This window comes from Gadus macrocephalus, chromosome 4 (genome assembly GCF_031168955.1).
Source record: "Gadus macrocephalus chromosome 4, ASM3116895v1".
In the NCBI taxonomy this organism is placed as follows: domain Eukaryota; kingdom Metazoa; phylum Chordata; class Actinopteri; order Gadiformes; family Gadidae; genus Gadus; species Gadus macrocephalus.
In genome coordinates this window covers 8,880,574-8,898,597 of record NC_082385.1, presented here as the reverse complement: position 1 = coordinate 8,898,597, position 18,024 = coordinate 8,880,574, and the positions used below count along the sequence as shown (strand labels likewise).

At 45.3% G+C, this 18,024-nt stretch overlaps 1 protein-coding gene and 1 long non-coding RNA gene across 2 annotated transcripts in view; both read right to left on the bottom strand.

Moving 5' to 3' along the window:
* The window catches only part of pdlim5b (PDZ and LIM domain 5b), a 42,159-nt gene that overhangs the window by 17,009 nt on the left and 7,126 nt on the right, over positions 1–18,024 (bottom strand). The window contains exon 3 of the mRNA XM_060049992.1: positions 8,006–8,157. Within this exon, the coding sequence (XP_059905975.1) occupies positions 8,006–8,157 (152 nt within the window). The remainder of the gene's footprint in view (positions 1–8,005; positions 8,158–18,024) is intronic.
* Positions 10,100–18,024, bottom strand: part of LOC132455915 (uncharacterized) — a 10,388-nt gene continuing 2,463 nt past the window's right edge. The window contains exon 2 of the long non-coding RNA XR_009525345.1: positions 10,100–18,024. This exon is cut by the window's right edge and continues 1,303 nt beyond it. This is a non-coding gene — a long non-coding RNA (uncharacterized LOC132455915).

Sequence of the window (18,024 nt, the reverse complement as noted above, 5' to 3'; positions counted from 1 at the left end):
ATGAACCGTTGTTCTCCCTATATAGCACATAAGGCCGGCAGCTTAGCTTTAATACTGCGCCATTCAAACAGCACCAGCGCTTCCGCCTGGAGACACAGGCCCTAAACGAACAACTGGGTCCGGTCCGGCCCTGGAACTTGTCCACACAAAGGAGAGTTTTATCCCTCCTAAAGACAACACTCAGCGAGGTCGCTCCTGGGACAGAGGCCATGCTCATACAGTCCTCTCCCTGTCTCTCTCTCTCTCCCTCTCGCTCTCCCTCTCTCTCTGCAATATTAGGAAGAGCGTGATGCTAATGGACACACTTTCCCTTGTTGTCGGGGCAAGTTTAGAAATGACTAATAGCATCGGGCCATACCCCGTTTTCGATTTTGAGCCAGAATTGCTGACGTCATCTGTGCCCACGCTTGCATCTCTTACAGATTTCACATTGCGACACGTTACGTTTTTGGAACGGAGCTGTGATGTGGAAATATTATGCTACATGAAAATTGAAAAACATCAAACTGCGCTTTTCCATAATGAATGATCCCCGCCCGTCCCCCGAGGGTGGTGTCTCCCTCTCTCCCTCTGTCTCTCCGTCTCTCCATCTGCCCGTCTGTTCCCAACGTGCTAACTGAACAAACACTAGTCAGGGTGGTCCTGTGAACATCTGCCCGTCTCTCCCTCTCTCTCTCTCTCTCTTCCTCCCTCGCTCCCTCCTGTCCGGACTGCCCTGCTGCCACCCTGCTGTTGCACACGGCCCCGGTGTGTGTTAACGTGTGTAGGGGTGTGTGCGTTTCAGTGCATGTGTGCGCAAGTGCGTGTGTACGCGTCAGCGAGAGGTTAAGAAAGGGACGTCAAGTGGAAAAGGAGGGAAATAGAAAAAGAGATTAAGAGACTTAAATGAAAGAGGGAGACACAGAGAGTGTGAGAGAGAGAGAGAGAGAGAGAGAGAGAGAGAGAGAGAGAGAGAGAGAGAGAGAGAGAGAGAGAGAGAGAGCGGCAGACAGACATCTCCCTCAAAGGAAGAGGGGATTTAGATCAGGATAAAAGATAGGGAAAGACAGCGAGCCAGAGAGAGAGAGAGACAGAGAGGGAAACAGGGTTGTTTATTCGATCCTTCTTAATGTGTTGACGTACATTTCCTCACCGCACGCTGTCACCGTGAACGTCGAGGCCTTGCGTGGCACACTACAGCCGGCTCACGAAGGCCGTGCCAGCGCTCTGACACTAAGTGGAGTGTAACTACGGCTTGCGAGCACTACAAATCACGGCCTCTCTGGATGCGGCACAAGCTGGATGCAACACAGAGTTTGTAGTTCCATATTTCATCCCTCATTCCGATCCATCACGTTTTAAACCCGTGCCAGGACTTCAGAGGGCCCAACTGTGGCTCGTGTCTAAAAAAAAAAAAGAAGCAATGATTCACTCGCGAGAATATTTCGGAGCGGTGCTTAGAAACGTAGAAGGTTTGTGATGGGGTTATGGCAACTTCTAAATGTGTAGCCAACAGGCGACAAATACAAAATCTAAATATGGTGCTGTTTTTGTAATGCGTGTGTAGCTTTCAGACACTTCACATAGTTCCCCAGCCAATTATCGTCCTTTCTGTCAAAACGCAACGCACACATACACACACTTACACAGCTACACGCACACACACACACACACACACAGGGTTGATTTATTTGGCACCGAAAACACACATCTGGGTCGTCTTGTGATGTAATCAAGGGAGGGTTCTCCGCGCGTCATTAAAGCAGATTAGAGCGCCCCGCCATTTCCCCCTTCCACTCTAACAAGCATGTCCTCACAAGTCAACGGGGTAGCGCTCAAATCCTTCAGCCCTGGGATCAACGCCTGTGTGTGTGTGTGTGTGTGTGTGTGTGTGTGTGTGTGTGTGTGTGTGTGTGTGTGTGTGTGTGTGTGTGTGTGTGTGTGTGTGTGTGTGTGTGTGTATGTCTGTATGTCTATGTCTATGTGTGTGTGTGTATGCATGCGTGCGTGTGCGTGTGCGTGTGTGTGTGTGCGTGTGTGTGTGTGTGAGAGTGAGTGCGTGCGTGCGTGTTCTTGTGTGGCACAATAAAAGCCATGTCTGGTACTCAACCGTCGAGGAAACAGACCGGGGAAGACGTTTTGAACTACACACGCACACGCAGACGCAGACGCAGACACACACAAACACACACACACACACACACACACACACACACACACAGCGAAGGATGTGTGAAACGTCTCCGCAGAGTGAGGCCCTAGACCCCAGGAAGACGGGCCCGTGGGCTGGGCGACTCACTCCCATCCTGTCCCCCTCTCGTCTGTGGGAGCCAAGAGAAACACTCTGGCACATGCTATCTGAGGGGGCCGGGGTCCGGACCGCCGGCCGACGGCTCAGCTCCCTCATCGCATTAACACACGTAGACACACACGCACACGCACGCACGCACGCACGCACGCACGCACGCACACACACACGTGCACACACACACGCACACGTGCATACACACACACACATGCATAGACACACATGCAGACACACACACACATACATGGATAGACACACACACACAAACGCATGCATAGACACACGGACACACATCCATACAGACATGCATGCATACACACAAACACAAACACACTGAAATGGACGCTGTCAGAAATACACACATACACACACACACACACACACACACGCAACATTTGAATCATCACTCACTCAGTGACTGATTAGGGTTAGGGTTATGTTATAACTTAGCAAAAACAAACCTTATCAGATGACTGAAGCCCTCTAACCACTTGCTGAAACCCAAGGACTCTGTCAAAGGAAGCTTGTTGGATGAATGTGTTTGTGTCTGTGTCGACTTTTTCTTGAACTGTATTTAATCCCCTCAAGTGCCTTGCTCATTGTGAAGGGTGGGGATACTGCCGCCTGATTTGCCTGAACAACACAGAACAAAGACGCGGCGCAAGAAAGCGTTTGGAAAAGCACTTTATAGCCCGGCCTGCTTCCAACGTCCTGCACTAGAACTAATGGCTCCTGTCAGAGGAATGCGATGCCGTTTCCTTGATATTTCCCTTCCTGCTAATCCGCTTAAACCTACGCGCACACGCCACCTTGATGACCATTTAAACATGTTGACAGATTCAGCACCTGGAGAATACTGCACGCTCCCACAGAGACACAGAGAACCAAGGATAGGAGAGAGAAAAAAAGACTCTGACGTGAAAGCATGTGGCAGTGAGACTTAAATAAGAGAAAACGGTGGTCATTATGGAGGAGATGACAGGGCTATTTATAGAAGCAAGTCGAGTTAACATGTCCCAGAGCCTGTTGTTATTTATCTTGGCTACCTCGGTCCCGTGATGCCGTTTACAGCCTGAGGCACTAGGTATGCGTTCTTGTAGATAGGATTTACAGTAGGTCTATTTCAGGCCACTTACTCATTTTTGCATACACAGCGGTATAGATCTGTCACATGACATTCCAACGTGATCGCACAAACTCACATATTTTACGACTACATGTACTACAGCAGTAACTTTACAGACGACTCATAAATCAGACAAATACGCAATAACATAATTCCTAGCATGTGGGAATGGTAACTTATAGCATTGACACCGTATATATATTTCAATTGTATTTCTTTAAGCTAGAACATTCAAACATCGCTGGCCCATTACACAACCCAACTCAAAGTCTCTTTAGATGGTGCTGGTTAAAAAACAAGCATATCTATATGTTTGAGATCATAGCTGATGCCGGGACGAACACGAGCAGGACAGCGCCACAGGATTCTCTCGCTGCATGGCATCTGGCCTACTGTTCCACCACGGCCAGCCTGTAACGTTAGCCCGTGCACACCACATGCAGGCAGGCCTGTGTCTGGGGCTGCTTCTGGACAGGTATGGGCCGCAGGTGGCCTTCATGTCAATCACTCAGCCGGCCTTGTTTGTGTATGGCGGTGAGCAGCAGGCGACCGTATGGAAACAGACCGTGGTCTCTCCTCATCGGAATAAATCGTAGCTCAATCTGAAACCGTCTGCCGGCCCGGCTTCGTCCTTTTCGAATCGTCGTCTACGTTCCGCTCGCGTTTTCAAAATTGTCAAAGTTTACGTGTTTGAAGAGCCCACAACTGACAGAATCCGGAGAGTGGTTGATGTCTAAGGCTGTGTCCGAGGAAGGGTTAACCCTCCACACTTGTAGTATAACACCGTTTCATGCACAACATCATTAGAAGGGCTAAGATGCCAACACCTCGTCCCTTTTTCCTCTTTCTCAGCCCAAAATGCATTTTTTTTTAAATGTCATGGGGTTCGAATTTGAGCTGAAACACTGGCTTCACTTAACTTAATTTGTGTGGTGGGTAATGTGTGAATGAAGGCAGACTGACAGAATGAAAGGAGAAGTTTGAACTTTTAACATCTCCGCATGAACCAGTGCTCGTCGTTCACACTTTCCCCTCGGCACTGTTTACTCTAGCCCTTTATGAGAGCGGTGCGACTGGACAGGGCGAGGGTCACACATACACACACCCACATACACACGCGGGCGCCGACGCAGCCACACACAGTAGACAGGTCAAAGGTCAGCATATCATTAAAACGCAGACACATTCCCCGGCACCCACACCCACACAACACACAACACACACACACACACACACACACACACACACACACACACACACACACACACACACACACACACAACCACACACACACACTCCCACTGCTGTTCTTCTCATAGTGTGTCAGAGCGTTCACCGTCTCTGTCTGTTTTATCTTTGAGGTTTTGGAACCAGGTGTCCTCAACCGCCGTTTGCTCCGGAGGCGTGTTCGATTACGCCAAGTCGCATATTTCAATGACAATAAATAAACACCCATTATCATTCCTTCCTGAGGCAACGGGCCGCAATCATCTGGAAAAAACCTCTCCGGGCGCTTTTCAGGGGAGCGCTTTTATTTCTGTTCTTTCCCAAGAAAAAAGATCCACAAAGAAAAAAACAATTCAGTTATTCTGCCGGTGGTTGCAGAGCGTGCCGTGAAATTATTGACGACTGCGATTATTATTTTTTTTTTAAATCATCATTTTAAACAAATTGCTAGGCTTGCTAATTATGGAGCCGTCTGACACTGAACAGCAAAGTCTGGCCGAGCTGCGACGGCCGGGATGTTATACTAGGGCATAGTGACCGGTGATTCGATGGTCATGCTGGAGTATACACTGAAACACTGCAGACAACTTGTGCATGGATTTTAGCTAATGATTCCACGTCAAGGGCAGGAGCTCAAGCCACCCCTGAACCCAGCGAACCTTAACGTTTCTTGGCCCATTTGTACGTCTGAAGTTTCCCACGGCCCCGACTTTTGGCATAGATGTGTGAGCGTCTGCCTCCCCGATCCCCAGGCACTGTTTTAATCCTATCAACATCTGCCGGTACCATCAATGTCTGCTAGTTAGCAGGAGGAATCTTTTGCCTACAAACCGGTTTGTATACTGGGGAACTTTCATACCTTTTGGATTACTTTTGTAAATCAAGCATTCCTGATCAAATGTCTGTAGCCTTTAAGTCAGCAATATGCTGTGACTGCATATGCATAGCAGGCGACCCCAGGATTACGAAACCCTCAACCAAAACCCTTCAATAAGGACAACATCTTAAACAAAACCAGTCAGCCTGTTCCACTTAACAAAACAATTGGTTTTGTTAAGTCCACCAGTACACACAAACACAACATTGGAATCATCACTCACTCAGCGAATGGTTCATATAACTTTACAAAAACACACCTTATCAGATGGAGTTGACTGAATTATACAAGTTCAACATAGAATGCACAAACGTCTCCACCCTACTCAACTATAACGACAATGACTAGATAATTTGACTGTTATTTCACTGTAACTCAATAATATCGTTATATCATGGATCGTGGTACACCAGGGCCAGAGGTCAAAGGCTTTAAAACCAAACAAAACAAGGTTGTACAATGTCTGAGGAACATTGCTGCTGCCTCCCCCCCACCCACTTTTTTAATTCCGCTCCATATCTGGGGAGCTGATCTGAGTTTCTGGCGGGGAGAATGTGAACCACGACTGTGTGACATCACAGTCGCAGAGTTAAGAGAACATTATTCATTCTCAAGGCCCCCTTGGAATGTTATGAGGCCTCAAAGACGGAGTATCAGTAATCATCCAGCTCATAAATCACACTTCTGCGAGTGGGTAGGATGAGAGAAGCTTGGCTGATGCTCTTTTTATTCAGCTCGTTATTCTCGTTATAATATTATTAGAACAATTAATGTGATGAAGTCGGTTTTATACTTCTGACGTATTGAATTTCATCTAAAGTGGCAATTCACGTAAACACATGAAGCTTTATTAGATAATTATAATGTAATTATACGGTTATACTTAAAGCCATATCAGGACATTGGGATATAAATAGAGGAGATGCATTCACTACATTTCATGACAAGACATCTCAGACCTGTTGCTGACATGGACGTGAAAAAATATTGAGACGATCTAGCCAACAGAAGCAGTAACATTCGTTGACAGATATTTTAAATTTACAATAAAAGCCCAACAGTGTTTGTAGGGAATGACTGCTGTATTTGCATGCCCATGTTAGCTCATTTGAAACTGCTTGAGTAAGCTTATCTTTCCTCGCTTCAGTCTTTGGTTGTGCCGGTTCGATTCGCCCCACTGCGTTTTCAGAATTGAATATCAGCGTTCGCTGTGCCAATATAGAACGGATCGCTTCTAGCATGGGAAACTATTTTGCAATTAGCTGTACAGCTAATGTGCATTATGTCTATCATGACTGATGCATCTAACAGTGCATTCATTACGCTATATAGCACACAGATGTGAGAAAGGGGCTATTTCAGGCCTTATTTCCCCATCAGTAAAGCAGTGAGGGGTGCATCAAGTTATGCAAGGGAATGTAAAGACAGCGTTTTACTGCGTACGGAGGAGGCAGTTCTCAGTTTTAACAAGGAATAACTGTTATGAATTACATTTGCGAAGATCGTTTTGATTTTGTGGGAAGTAATGTTCCTCAAGCTCCCTGCATCTGTGCAGATAATTCAATCACTGGATTCAAGTTGGATTGGCTGCACACAGTCAAAAGCCGTATGTTGACGGATCACTTTTCTATTGATTAAATCAATGTGCTTATTGGGAGTCGCTTTGGATAAAAGGGTCTGCTTTCTTCGGTAAAATAAATGTAAAATCTGAATGCATTATAGAGTCATTTGTATATGTTTAATATTTATTGTGTAGGCTCTATATTGCGGTGGATGGTCCAAACCACCATTGACAAACCTTTCCCATAAAGAAGTTCCCTCCACAACGGAAACCTGTCATTGTCTCGTACCACAGTCATAAACCACTCCAGTTGGCTCTTCAATCCATGTCTTTCCAACCAGGAAATGACCTCTCGCCCAGCATTGCGTAAGAGGGGCCACTCAGCGCAAAAAGCCAAACTTTTTGGAGCAATCGTAAGAAAAATACAAAACCTCAGCGGTCGACTATACACTCTATACTGCCGTTCTTAATAACACACTGCTTCTCCGTAGCACATGTACACTCTGAGAGGAAACCGAAGGAATTCTGCTTATGGATTCTTGGCTTCAGTACATTCAACATTGAGCATGAATGATGGGATTCAACAGATACTTTCATCCAAGGCTACTGGTACAATTATCCCCGTTGTCATGGGACGTCGGAGATGTGTAGTTAACAGTATGACGTTTTGAATGGAGTTTATGCGGGAGAATAATGTAACGTAGTAAGGCGTTCCAACTCCCATCAAAGTGCTACCGGGCTCGTTTCCAGTGTCCGTCAACAACACGCTAACCCCTACTCGCTCCTTAATGACCTGCATCTGAATTCACTCTTGAGCTGGATAAAAGTGTCTGCTGAATGAGCAAACAGTAAACCGCCAAAATAAACATTCCAGCCCCGGAGGGCCCACAGTTGTTCCAACGTGGTGCCAGTCAGTGGTCGGGTTACCTCTGCATGGTGAGGGACAGGTTTCCTGAGCAGGATTTGATCTTGTTCTGGGCCTCCAGGTGGTTCATGCCGTCCGTGGCGATGCCATCGATGGACGTGACCAGGTCTCCGACACTGAGGTTGGCCCTGGCAGCCTTGCCGCCATCCGTCAGCTGGAAATACACAACACACACACACACACACACACACACACACACACACACACACACACACACACACACACACACACACACACACACACACACACACACACACACACACACACACACACACACACACAGGGTTGAGGCCTCATGATGTTTACACCATGGTCTGGTTCACTCCTCCTTAAGGTAGCTTAAGGTGACTGAACACGCAACCACAGATTTCCATCGTGCATGTTTAGTAGCAAATAGTAGCATGGATGAATTAAGTTGGAATTTGGTATTATGATTCAATCTGGGCTTAATCGCATGTTTATTCGTGTTTATTCAGCCATATGGGTCACTTGATGCCAAAGGTTTCACGTCTGGCAACCGAGGGGAAAGCAAGCCACAGTTTTGAACTGTACATGATACATTTTATATAGTACACAAAAGTTGCTCAAAGGTAGAGCAGATCGGAAATAGTTTCAGTGTTGCAACTCGAATGACGAAATAGTTGTGAAACACACTTGAAATATCACATTTCGAACAATCGTTATAACTCCAAACCCTTCGGCAATACAGAGAGAATTAATTAGTTAAGAGAAAACGTCGTTTGTCGGGTGTGTTTTCGAAAAAGATATCTATTACTTTATGACACTCGATTACTTATATTTTCAAACACAAAAGGAACAATTAAATGGCAATGACTTGACGCAATGAGTTTCGGCTCAAAGGATATGCCAACAGCGAGAGTTGACTTGAGGAGGGAATGTCTCCTCACTGGGTGGAGTTTGTGATTACACAACTTGATCACACAACACGTAATTCAATGAACACACACCCACTCACTACTCACCGCCAAAACAAACACATTACCTAATGACCATGACCAAACAGCTTCTCCTGTTAGGTTTGTTATATACATATATATATATAGAACAATGTGAAATAAGGAAATATTTTAGATCAACACATGTCTGAATCGTCATGGACTGGATATATTAAGTAGTAAATCGTATTTTAAGAGAGGATTGTGGATTTTTCGATAAAAGTATTGAATAAACACCTAAATATAATGAAGAAAATAAAGTGATTTTTCAACTGCCACATCAATGTGATGTTTTGTCATCGATTTTTGACTGATTCTTTTTTAATTTAAAGCCCAAAACCAAAGCCTGTGTCAGGACAGACGTGAAGAAATACATCCCTGTACATTCGTGCCCTTAGAGCTTCACTGCATTAAAATCAATATGATTTTACATAATGGGTGGGTTGCGTATGAGCTGAAATGTGCACTCCTTTGTGCCAAAAGCTGTACTACAAGGCTTAGGGGAGAAAACAGATAATGACATCACCACGAACCAACAGTTCTTAGGAATTTAGTGTAACCAAATAACAGTGGGTCTGCGTCACCTCATATTCAACATCAACGTGCAATACCCATTAGTAACACTTTGTTTTAGTGTGTGTGTCTGTCTTTTGTGCCGTTCCCGTCAGCCACCGAGGGCACATGACTCATTCAGAGACCCAGGCTTTGTATTAATGCCCGGTACACTGCTATTCACACGGTTGAATCAGGGAGTGGGGGTGAAGGTGGGAGTGAGGCTGGTGGTGTGGGTGGAGGATATAAAGACTAGGGGGGGGGGGGGGGGGGGGGTTCACAGACGCACAAGATCGTCCCCCTTTGTCCACTTCCTGAAAGCCCATTCATAAGAGGAAGTTAGGTAACTGTGGTATGGGTAGGAAAAAAGCGACAACACCACAATAAATCCAACACTTTTATGAAGAGCTGAAGGAACAGAGTGTCCGGAGGCAAAGTTGAGTATTGCGTTACTTTTGAGAAGTGCAAAAACAGAGACAACGCAGAGGGGAATGTGTGTGTGTGAGTGTGTGTGTGTGTGTGTGTGTGTGTGTGTGTGTGTGTGTGTGTGTGTGTGTGTGTGTGTGTGTGTGTGTGTGTGTGTGTGTGTGTGTGTGTGTGTGTGTGTGTGTGTGTGCGTGCGCCTGTGTGTCTGTGTGTGTGTGTGTGTGTGTGTGTGTGTGTGTGTGTGTGTGTGTGTGTGTGTGTGTGTGTGTGTGTGTGTGAATCTGTGTCTGTGCGTGTCATGAGACAAGTTGCTTTCCATTTTTTGCCCTTATCAGTGAGATCAGAATTCAAAGGGAGGAAGTCAAAACACAGCGGAGGTTAATATGTGTGTACACTCCTACTGCACTCCACACACTCCACGCGCACTTCTGCTAGACATGTGGCTGTGTGTGCTAGAGCACACACAGCCACATACTGCAAACACGAGGCAAACGACAAACTCTCATATATCCCTTCTATCACCAAGTGTTTCCCCCAGCCAGCCAGCCATTCTCCCTGAGCTTTGACATCTGCTAGAGGTGGCCTCGGCTCCGAGGACACTCGCTGACATCGACATCATCTTCTCATATGGCTGAATGAAAGTGCTCCAGCAATCTCCTCACACACCTCTGTCCTGCACTTTACCATGTATGTCTGTTATTGCAGCAGAGGGAGACAGACAGAGACACAGAGAGAGAGATGGAAAGAGAGACAGAGATAGAGAGAGAGAAGGAGAGAGACAACAGATTAAGACCTCTAAAGTCCATTCCTTGTAGGGACAAATGGAAGACAATGCACCATACCGCAGTGGCCTATATTTAGTCAGACACACTCACGCTCTTATCTTAACAAGGCAGGCAGAGCAAACAATAAGCATTGACCTTCCGCCAGAGATAGTAAGAACTTTGGACTTGCATGGGCGGTGTCGCAATAACTCTCTCTCTCTCTCTCTCTCTCTCTCTCTCTCTCTCTCTCTCTCTCTCTCTCTCTCTCTCTCTCTCTCTCTCTCTCTCTCTCTCTCCTCTCTCTCTCTCTCTCTCTCTCTCTCTCTCTCTCTCTCTCTCTCTCTCTCTCTCTCTCTCTCTCTCTCTCTCTCTCTCTGGTGTCACAGGCAACTAACAGTGTTCCTCCTCGGGGGGGTTAGAAAACAAATAGATGTGAGAAGAAGAATTCACGGCATTCCCTGCAGTCTATAAATATCGTCAAATCGTGAGAGGCTTGTTGTTGTGACCCAGAGCAGACACAGTGTGTTGTGGTAGGGAGGCATTAGTACCACAAACCCTGCAACTCTCACCAACCTCACCCCAGTCCCTCTCCCCATCCCTCCCCAACTAACTACTGCACTCAGCAAAGGCGGCAAGCAGACCGAGCACAATCACCACAAGGGAAGATAACCATTGACAAACACACGGCCCGTGCTCAGAGCATTCCATGAGGTCTTTCAGAACCACATCGGGTGAAGGGGGCCTTTGAGGATTTCTGCACATGCAGGACGTCCGATGGATTGTAGGGGTCTGTCGCTAAGTGAACTCGAGGTGATGAGCACATGCAGCCGGTTTAGAGTGTTCACACATGCATGTTGTTCATAACATGTTAAAATGCGTTGAAGGGAAATGCCTCTGTTCTTCATCATGTGTGGAGTGCAGTAGGAGTGTACTATTTATCACAAGTCTATTTCTGGATAGAAGAAGAAAACACAGAAGTAAAAAAGATTGATTGTGAAGGGCTTTGCGGAGGAAATGAAGGCCAAGTACTCATGGCCAAATTGGTCCCAATTACAAGAGTAGCGGATGGTGAGGCTGGGCCCTCCACAGATTAGGGTCAGCAGTAAATTGCTTTAAAGCGTCTGCGTTCTTTGCTACAAACTGTGCAGCCGTGGCTCAAATCAGAGCGGAGAGCACACAATCAAGAGCAAAAAACGAGTTCCCGCTGTCAAAAGAAAGCACGGCTATTTCCGGACCAATTGGCCTTTTTTCTTAAAGGCTTTAAGTTCAGAAGGACTGCAGCTGCAGTCCAAATCATTCGCCCTTGTATGGGAAGAGAGCTTTCCTCCTTCGTCATTTCAAAGTTTGCAATTTATCGTAGGTTGACCCCTAAACTATACATGTTAGAAATCATGTGTCAACACATTTCAAATCAACACAGAGCTGATCCGGGTTTCGTTCGCAAAAAAAACACACCAGGGAAGTGCTTACCGCCGGTTCCAAACAGGAAGGAGGGAGTACACGAATGCAAAAAGAATTCACCCAAAACACTTTTGGGTGAATTAAACAAATATCACATCTCCTCCACACAAGTCATAACATGTCATCACGCAGTAACGTTTACATATCCGCTGACAGTCATTCCCCAGCCCTACCGTTAGCCATCTCAAAGTAATCATCTTTAATCCCATAATGACACCCGACATGTGTCTTCCTCTTTGGCTACTGTCACAAAAAGCGATGAGTCATCGGTAAACAATAGGATCGGTCTGTTTGTTGCCTTTTCAGGGACTTCACGCCGCAGGACGTTACTACTAGCGCTTGGGATCCCTGAGAAACGTCAGTGTGAGTGACTTTGGCTGAGAGGCCTGAAACGCTGAAAGGCCGTCGTTCTCCAGAGCGCTACTGACATTCGCAAACCGCGTACTCGTTGTACCCAAGCCGTCTCCTCGCTCGGGGCTACAATAACTCAACAAAAAGGCCTCATTCTTTGTACGGTCGCGGTACACCCCGATCCCCCTCTGGTTTCACTACCCATGACATTTTGTTTAAAAAAGGGCAGAGGCAAATGGAGCAGACGATCCAAATCGTTTTTTTCGAAAAGCAGCTGTGAAAACTCATGAAATGCGCTACGTCAAAAACGAAAAAATCTGGTCATGCCGTTACGGTAGCCCGGCGTGTCTTCAAAAGCCGCAGAGGTGGTTGGTAAAGTGGGCAGCGCCCTGAACCCCCGTGCCCTGCGGGGACCCTCTCTGTTGACACAGCATTCCACAGTGACTGTGCAGCCCGCTACATCCTGCAGCCCCCCGCTGCCAGCAGAGGAAATGTCCCTGAAAGACACACACCGCAGCAGCAGGTGTGTTAACGCCGACTGTGTGTTTTTATACGTTGTGTTTACCTGCGCCACCTTCCATTAGCTGTTCCGACAGTCTAGACCCGAGACCGAGGGCTAGGTATTAACAGGGGGGGGGGGGGGGGGGGGGGAAGAGGTACATGGGAAGAGAACAAGGTTGGAAGAGGCGATGTTCCTTTAAGGCAAACATCACACGTCGGGTTTCGGGATATGCACATGGTTGGTTGTCATGGAGTTGTTTTATTGTGACTTCGCTCTCACCAAAACATCAGCCACGGCCTGAAGCAGCACTGACGCCTTACTGTGACGACTGCATGTTCGCTAGTTAGCTCACACCTCTGGGGTCAATTAAGCTGTGACATGTGTTTGTACTTGGTGGGAGTTTAGGGCGATCTACCTTCTTATTCTAAGTATAATTATTATGCATAAAAGACTCTGGAAGACTCCTGCATCCTTAAATGAGGTGGGTACTGCACAACGCTACAATTTTAAAGAAAGATCACGGGTTATGATTAGAATAATAACTAACTAAAACTAGTTATTATTATAAATGTAGACTAATAAAACTACGTTTTATTAGTCTACATTTACAGCACTTTTCGCTTGCATTACAATCGCTAAAGAAATATACAGTTTGACTAGAAAGGTACCATGCGTTTTACATGTTGCATTTGATTTGTGAAATAAAGGGTTGACATCTCATTTTCAAGTTGCCATGTTGATATTGTCCTTCGCATATGTGGCTCAGTTTTATGTATCTCTCCTCTCCTCTCTTGGAAATGGTTGGATCCAAAACGTGACCCTCTCTAAGAACAGAAATGTACGGACATGAGGACATGAATCAGAACCTACAGGTTTATTAGAACTATGGATTTCTTTATATCTCTGCCATGCCACTATCAATTGGAAGCAGCTGTCTTTTGGAGACAGACACCAGTATACCCTGGGATCTGCTGCGTACTCAAAAATGACTTTTTATTTGAAATAAAACCCACATGCCTTCTTTGAACATAGAGAACTGGAATTTTGCAAACATGGCCATTTGTGTTTCAAATATACACAAGCTATAGCTTTTTCAGTGTTGTTCTCCGTCCTTCTCACAAGTTAACAACCAGGTACCCTGTCTCTAAGGGGATTTGACTTGATGTTTGGCCAACATAGATCAGTGGATCACAACAAAACTGTAAAGATTTGATGAAAAGGTATTGGACCGACTGTAATAGCTAAACAAATGTAATGCATTGAAGGTTTAACCCGTTGAGATGAACTATCTTGTATTTGAGGGGGTCCTTGAAAAAGACACACAAACAAAAACATCTCACACAACAAGACATGAAAAACACATGAGACATGGATAGCTCAAATCTGCTCTCAAACCCAAACTACAACCCTTTCCCACGGCCTCCTATATATATATATATATATATATATATATATATATATATATATAAATCATGTCATCATCATAAATCCATGTCATGTATTGTGTGTGCGTGTGTGTGTGTGTGCAACAAAAAAAACAATGCATGAACAGGATGTTCATGTATGTTAAAGTGAGGACTTAATGAGTAGAAAATAAGGATAGATACATCTAACTGAATCAAGCATGTATTCCGGTCAGACCCAGCTTTGAAATGAAAGGCAAGTCACCAAGCCTCAGGGGTTCCAGGGGCATCAAAGAAACAAAAGGATGCTGAGTGAGCAGAGGTGGGTGAGGTGATCTGAATGGAACTAGGATCATCTAATTGAAAACGTTTCCCTCTAAATTTCAGCCAGTGAAAATGTCTTCTGGAATTTTACGGGATCCAATTAAGTGTATTCGGAAATGATAGGAACACGCCCACTTGTGATGTCACAGATCTATTTTGAAGTGGCTTCGAACTATTAATCCACCGCAAAGGTGATTAAACTACGGGCCCTTTAACCCGATCTCTTCCCCTTTTTATAGGTTTTCTCTTGAAGACGAAACGCATCCATTTAATACGGAGGTGCGGCGGTTAGCCCAGCCGACATGCAGCCGGTAAACCCACATGACACGGCCGCGGTCTGGGGAGGGCAGGGAGAGACTGGGGGGTGGGGGGGGGGGGAGAGAGGGGTTGCATTTGGTTCAATATGAAAATAATGTGTAAATGGTGGGGAAGGATTCATGGACGGGCGCCACGAGCTGGTGTTCACTACAGTTTGGTTTTACTGTCTGTGTAAAATCCCCCGGGGAGATCTTAACACAAGAGATGTGGTATGAAAAAAAAAAAAGAGAAGCATCGGTATTCGCGTCCAATAGGTTTTCCACATTGGAATTCATTGTTTGGCCAACGCGGCGGGCCATAAGCTATCGGTCTTATTGGTTTCCTCCCAATGCCACAGGGAGTTTTTTAACCGCGACTCTGGCAGGACCCAGAGCTGTATCCATAACTACAGCCTGGGTGAAGGCTCGCTTTATAGTACAAACACAGCAACAACAGTTGGCTGCTGGGAAAAATGAACTCAAATCAATCATATTGATCATTAACACAGCAGATGTTTGGTGAATAATGGATGTTGTTTACTGCACGGCTCTACTGTACTTTTAAGAAAGCTATATGTGCTATGCTTTATGGATGCATCCCTGTGTGTGGTAAAGTAGATAGCTCTGATAGAATACAATAAGGACATTTGGTGTTAGGTTAGGCCGTTGGCAATCATGTACTTTTGCAGTTCGCAGAAGTATCAAAATCGTCAAAGAACACCTAGTATTTTAGCAAATCTTCAGACAGTCACCCCATGTAAAATGTCTTCTTCTGTGGATCTCAGCTTAATTTATGACCATTTTATCCAGCATGGTGTCCCACAGGGGTATTCCATTAAAAAACATAGCATGCGCGTGAAGTATAGTTTGTCCTACTACGTGTCCTCGTGGCCTGGTACCTTGTTGAAGGCTCTTGGTTGTATAACAGTGCTGAGAGAAGTCCACAGCCACAGGCCCATGTTAAATACCAATGTCTGGCATCTTCGTCAGCCAAGGACCTGTACGAATGCTCTGGAGTTCATCTTGATACATACGTATACTTGAGTGTATGCCTTAGAGAAAATGCATGCATAAAAGAGGATGCACTTGTGAAATAAATTGGAAAAAAATGAAATAGAATGAACAGATGTAACAAATCCTATGTAGCATGTTCAACTGTATTAACCAGTTGAACATACTACAGTAATATACAGTAAATAGTACTGCATATGGTCAACATATTTACAATATATTGTGGAGGGAACTGAGTGAACCTTACCCAATCCCCAACTGCAAACATGAAGCTAAAATTGGTTTGTGTAATCCTGTGTTAAAGTATCATGTCTCTAACAAAACAAACAGTAGGAAGTGTTGGGCCAAGAGGTGAAAAGAGGAGAAAATTAAAGAAACAAATGACAAATGAAAATGTATAGGTTTTGGGAGTTGGCAAACAGAATACAGCGTTCAAAATAATATTAGATATGATAAATTAAACATGATAATATCATCTATGGATTTAAGAACCCTGTATAAACCCTGGATACAAACCCTGATTTGTATCCTCCAGTCGATTCAATGTTCAAAGAATAAAATAATATTATAGTAAGGATTTTCTGGAGAAGGGCTTCAGGGAATATTTAAATAGCAGTCATGTCACATTACTGTCATACCCGGAGCATGTCCCTGTCTGTTCCCATGTGATTCAGGGTGTTAGCTCCGACGTATGTTCTTGTACTCATCAGGGTTATTACAAAATCACAACTATCATGCCCTCGCATGCAGAAATGACAGACAAGCTACGACATCCTCCCTCTACTCTCTTTGCTTCTCTGATATGTTCTGGTCTCCAGTCAAAGTCAAAGTCAAAAGTCAGGTCAAAAGTAGCCTACAGAAGGACTTGCAACCAACCACAGCTGTGCTGAGATACTGCGAGCCTACAGCCCCAAGCAAAGGAGCATTGTTAACAGTTATTTTTACTGTTTCACCCCCGTAGTCCAAAGCATGCGTCAACAAACATCTGGTCTCATGATTTTGCAGGTGCTTAATAGGATTGATTGTTAAAAGGACTAAATACTTGATGAATTATCCAGTCATACACAGACAGACACGCATACACATACACACCCACACGCACACGCGCCACATTAGTTCTCTGGCCATGTGTTATTCAACAGTCATATCTTCGCATCCATAACAGATGAACTCGACAGAGTGTAAAAAGGCTCTAGGTGAGGCGAAGGCCCCTATAGCCCCCTTGACCGATGACTCAGTCGAGCACTAGCCAGTATACGTGGAAGACTCTTAACGCCTGTGTGACCAAGAGTCTGGCCATTATAGCACACACACGCACACACACACATACACACAGGGACGCACACACATGACCTGTCAAAAATGACAGAACACATCTTTTTCACGGAGATGGCGCTGATGGACTTCAACCGCTGTAAGCTAATTTGATGATGGCGTAACTCTTTGACGGCCGCCGACTGCCTCTCTCTCTCCAGCGCTGTCCGTATCACAGCTCAGAAAACATGTTGCAGCTTACGGGCTTACACCGCCAAAGTGAGGCAGGAATCTTTTTTTCAGTCGCGCATGATTGAAAAGTATATAAAAAGGGGTATGCGTTGGCATCAACAAGATCACCCATAAAACGCACGTTGCGTCTTGTTCAACTTTTACTGCAACGGAATCCTTTCGGTTCCAGATGGGGAAACCGACAAATGAGTTCCTTATTTCGGAATACAAAATGGATAGTGGGATTCCCTTTTCAACCTAGATGGCATTATTACATGCTTATGTATTCAAGTAAAGCCGTCTAATTAGCATAAGGCCGAGGAATGTCAGTTCATCCTCCAGGATTTCATCAGCTCATACCAAAGTGCCAAAACATGGTAGCCAGATGTGAGCCAAGGGCAGGCTTATGAGAGAGGGAGCGAAAACTTGATTGAAACGTTAAGCCCAATGTCATAACAGATTTTCAGCTGCTAAGGATGCTGATTAGGTT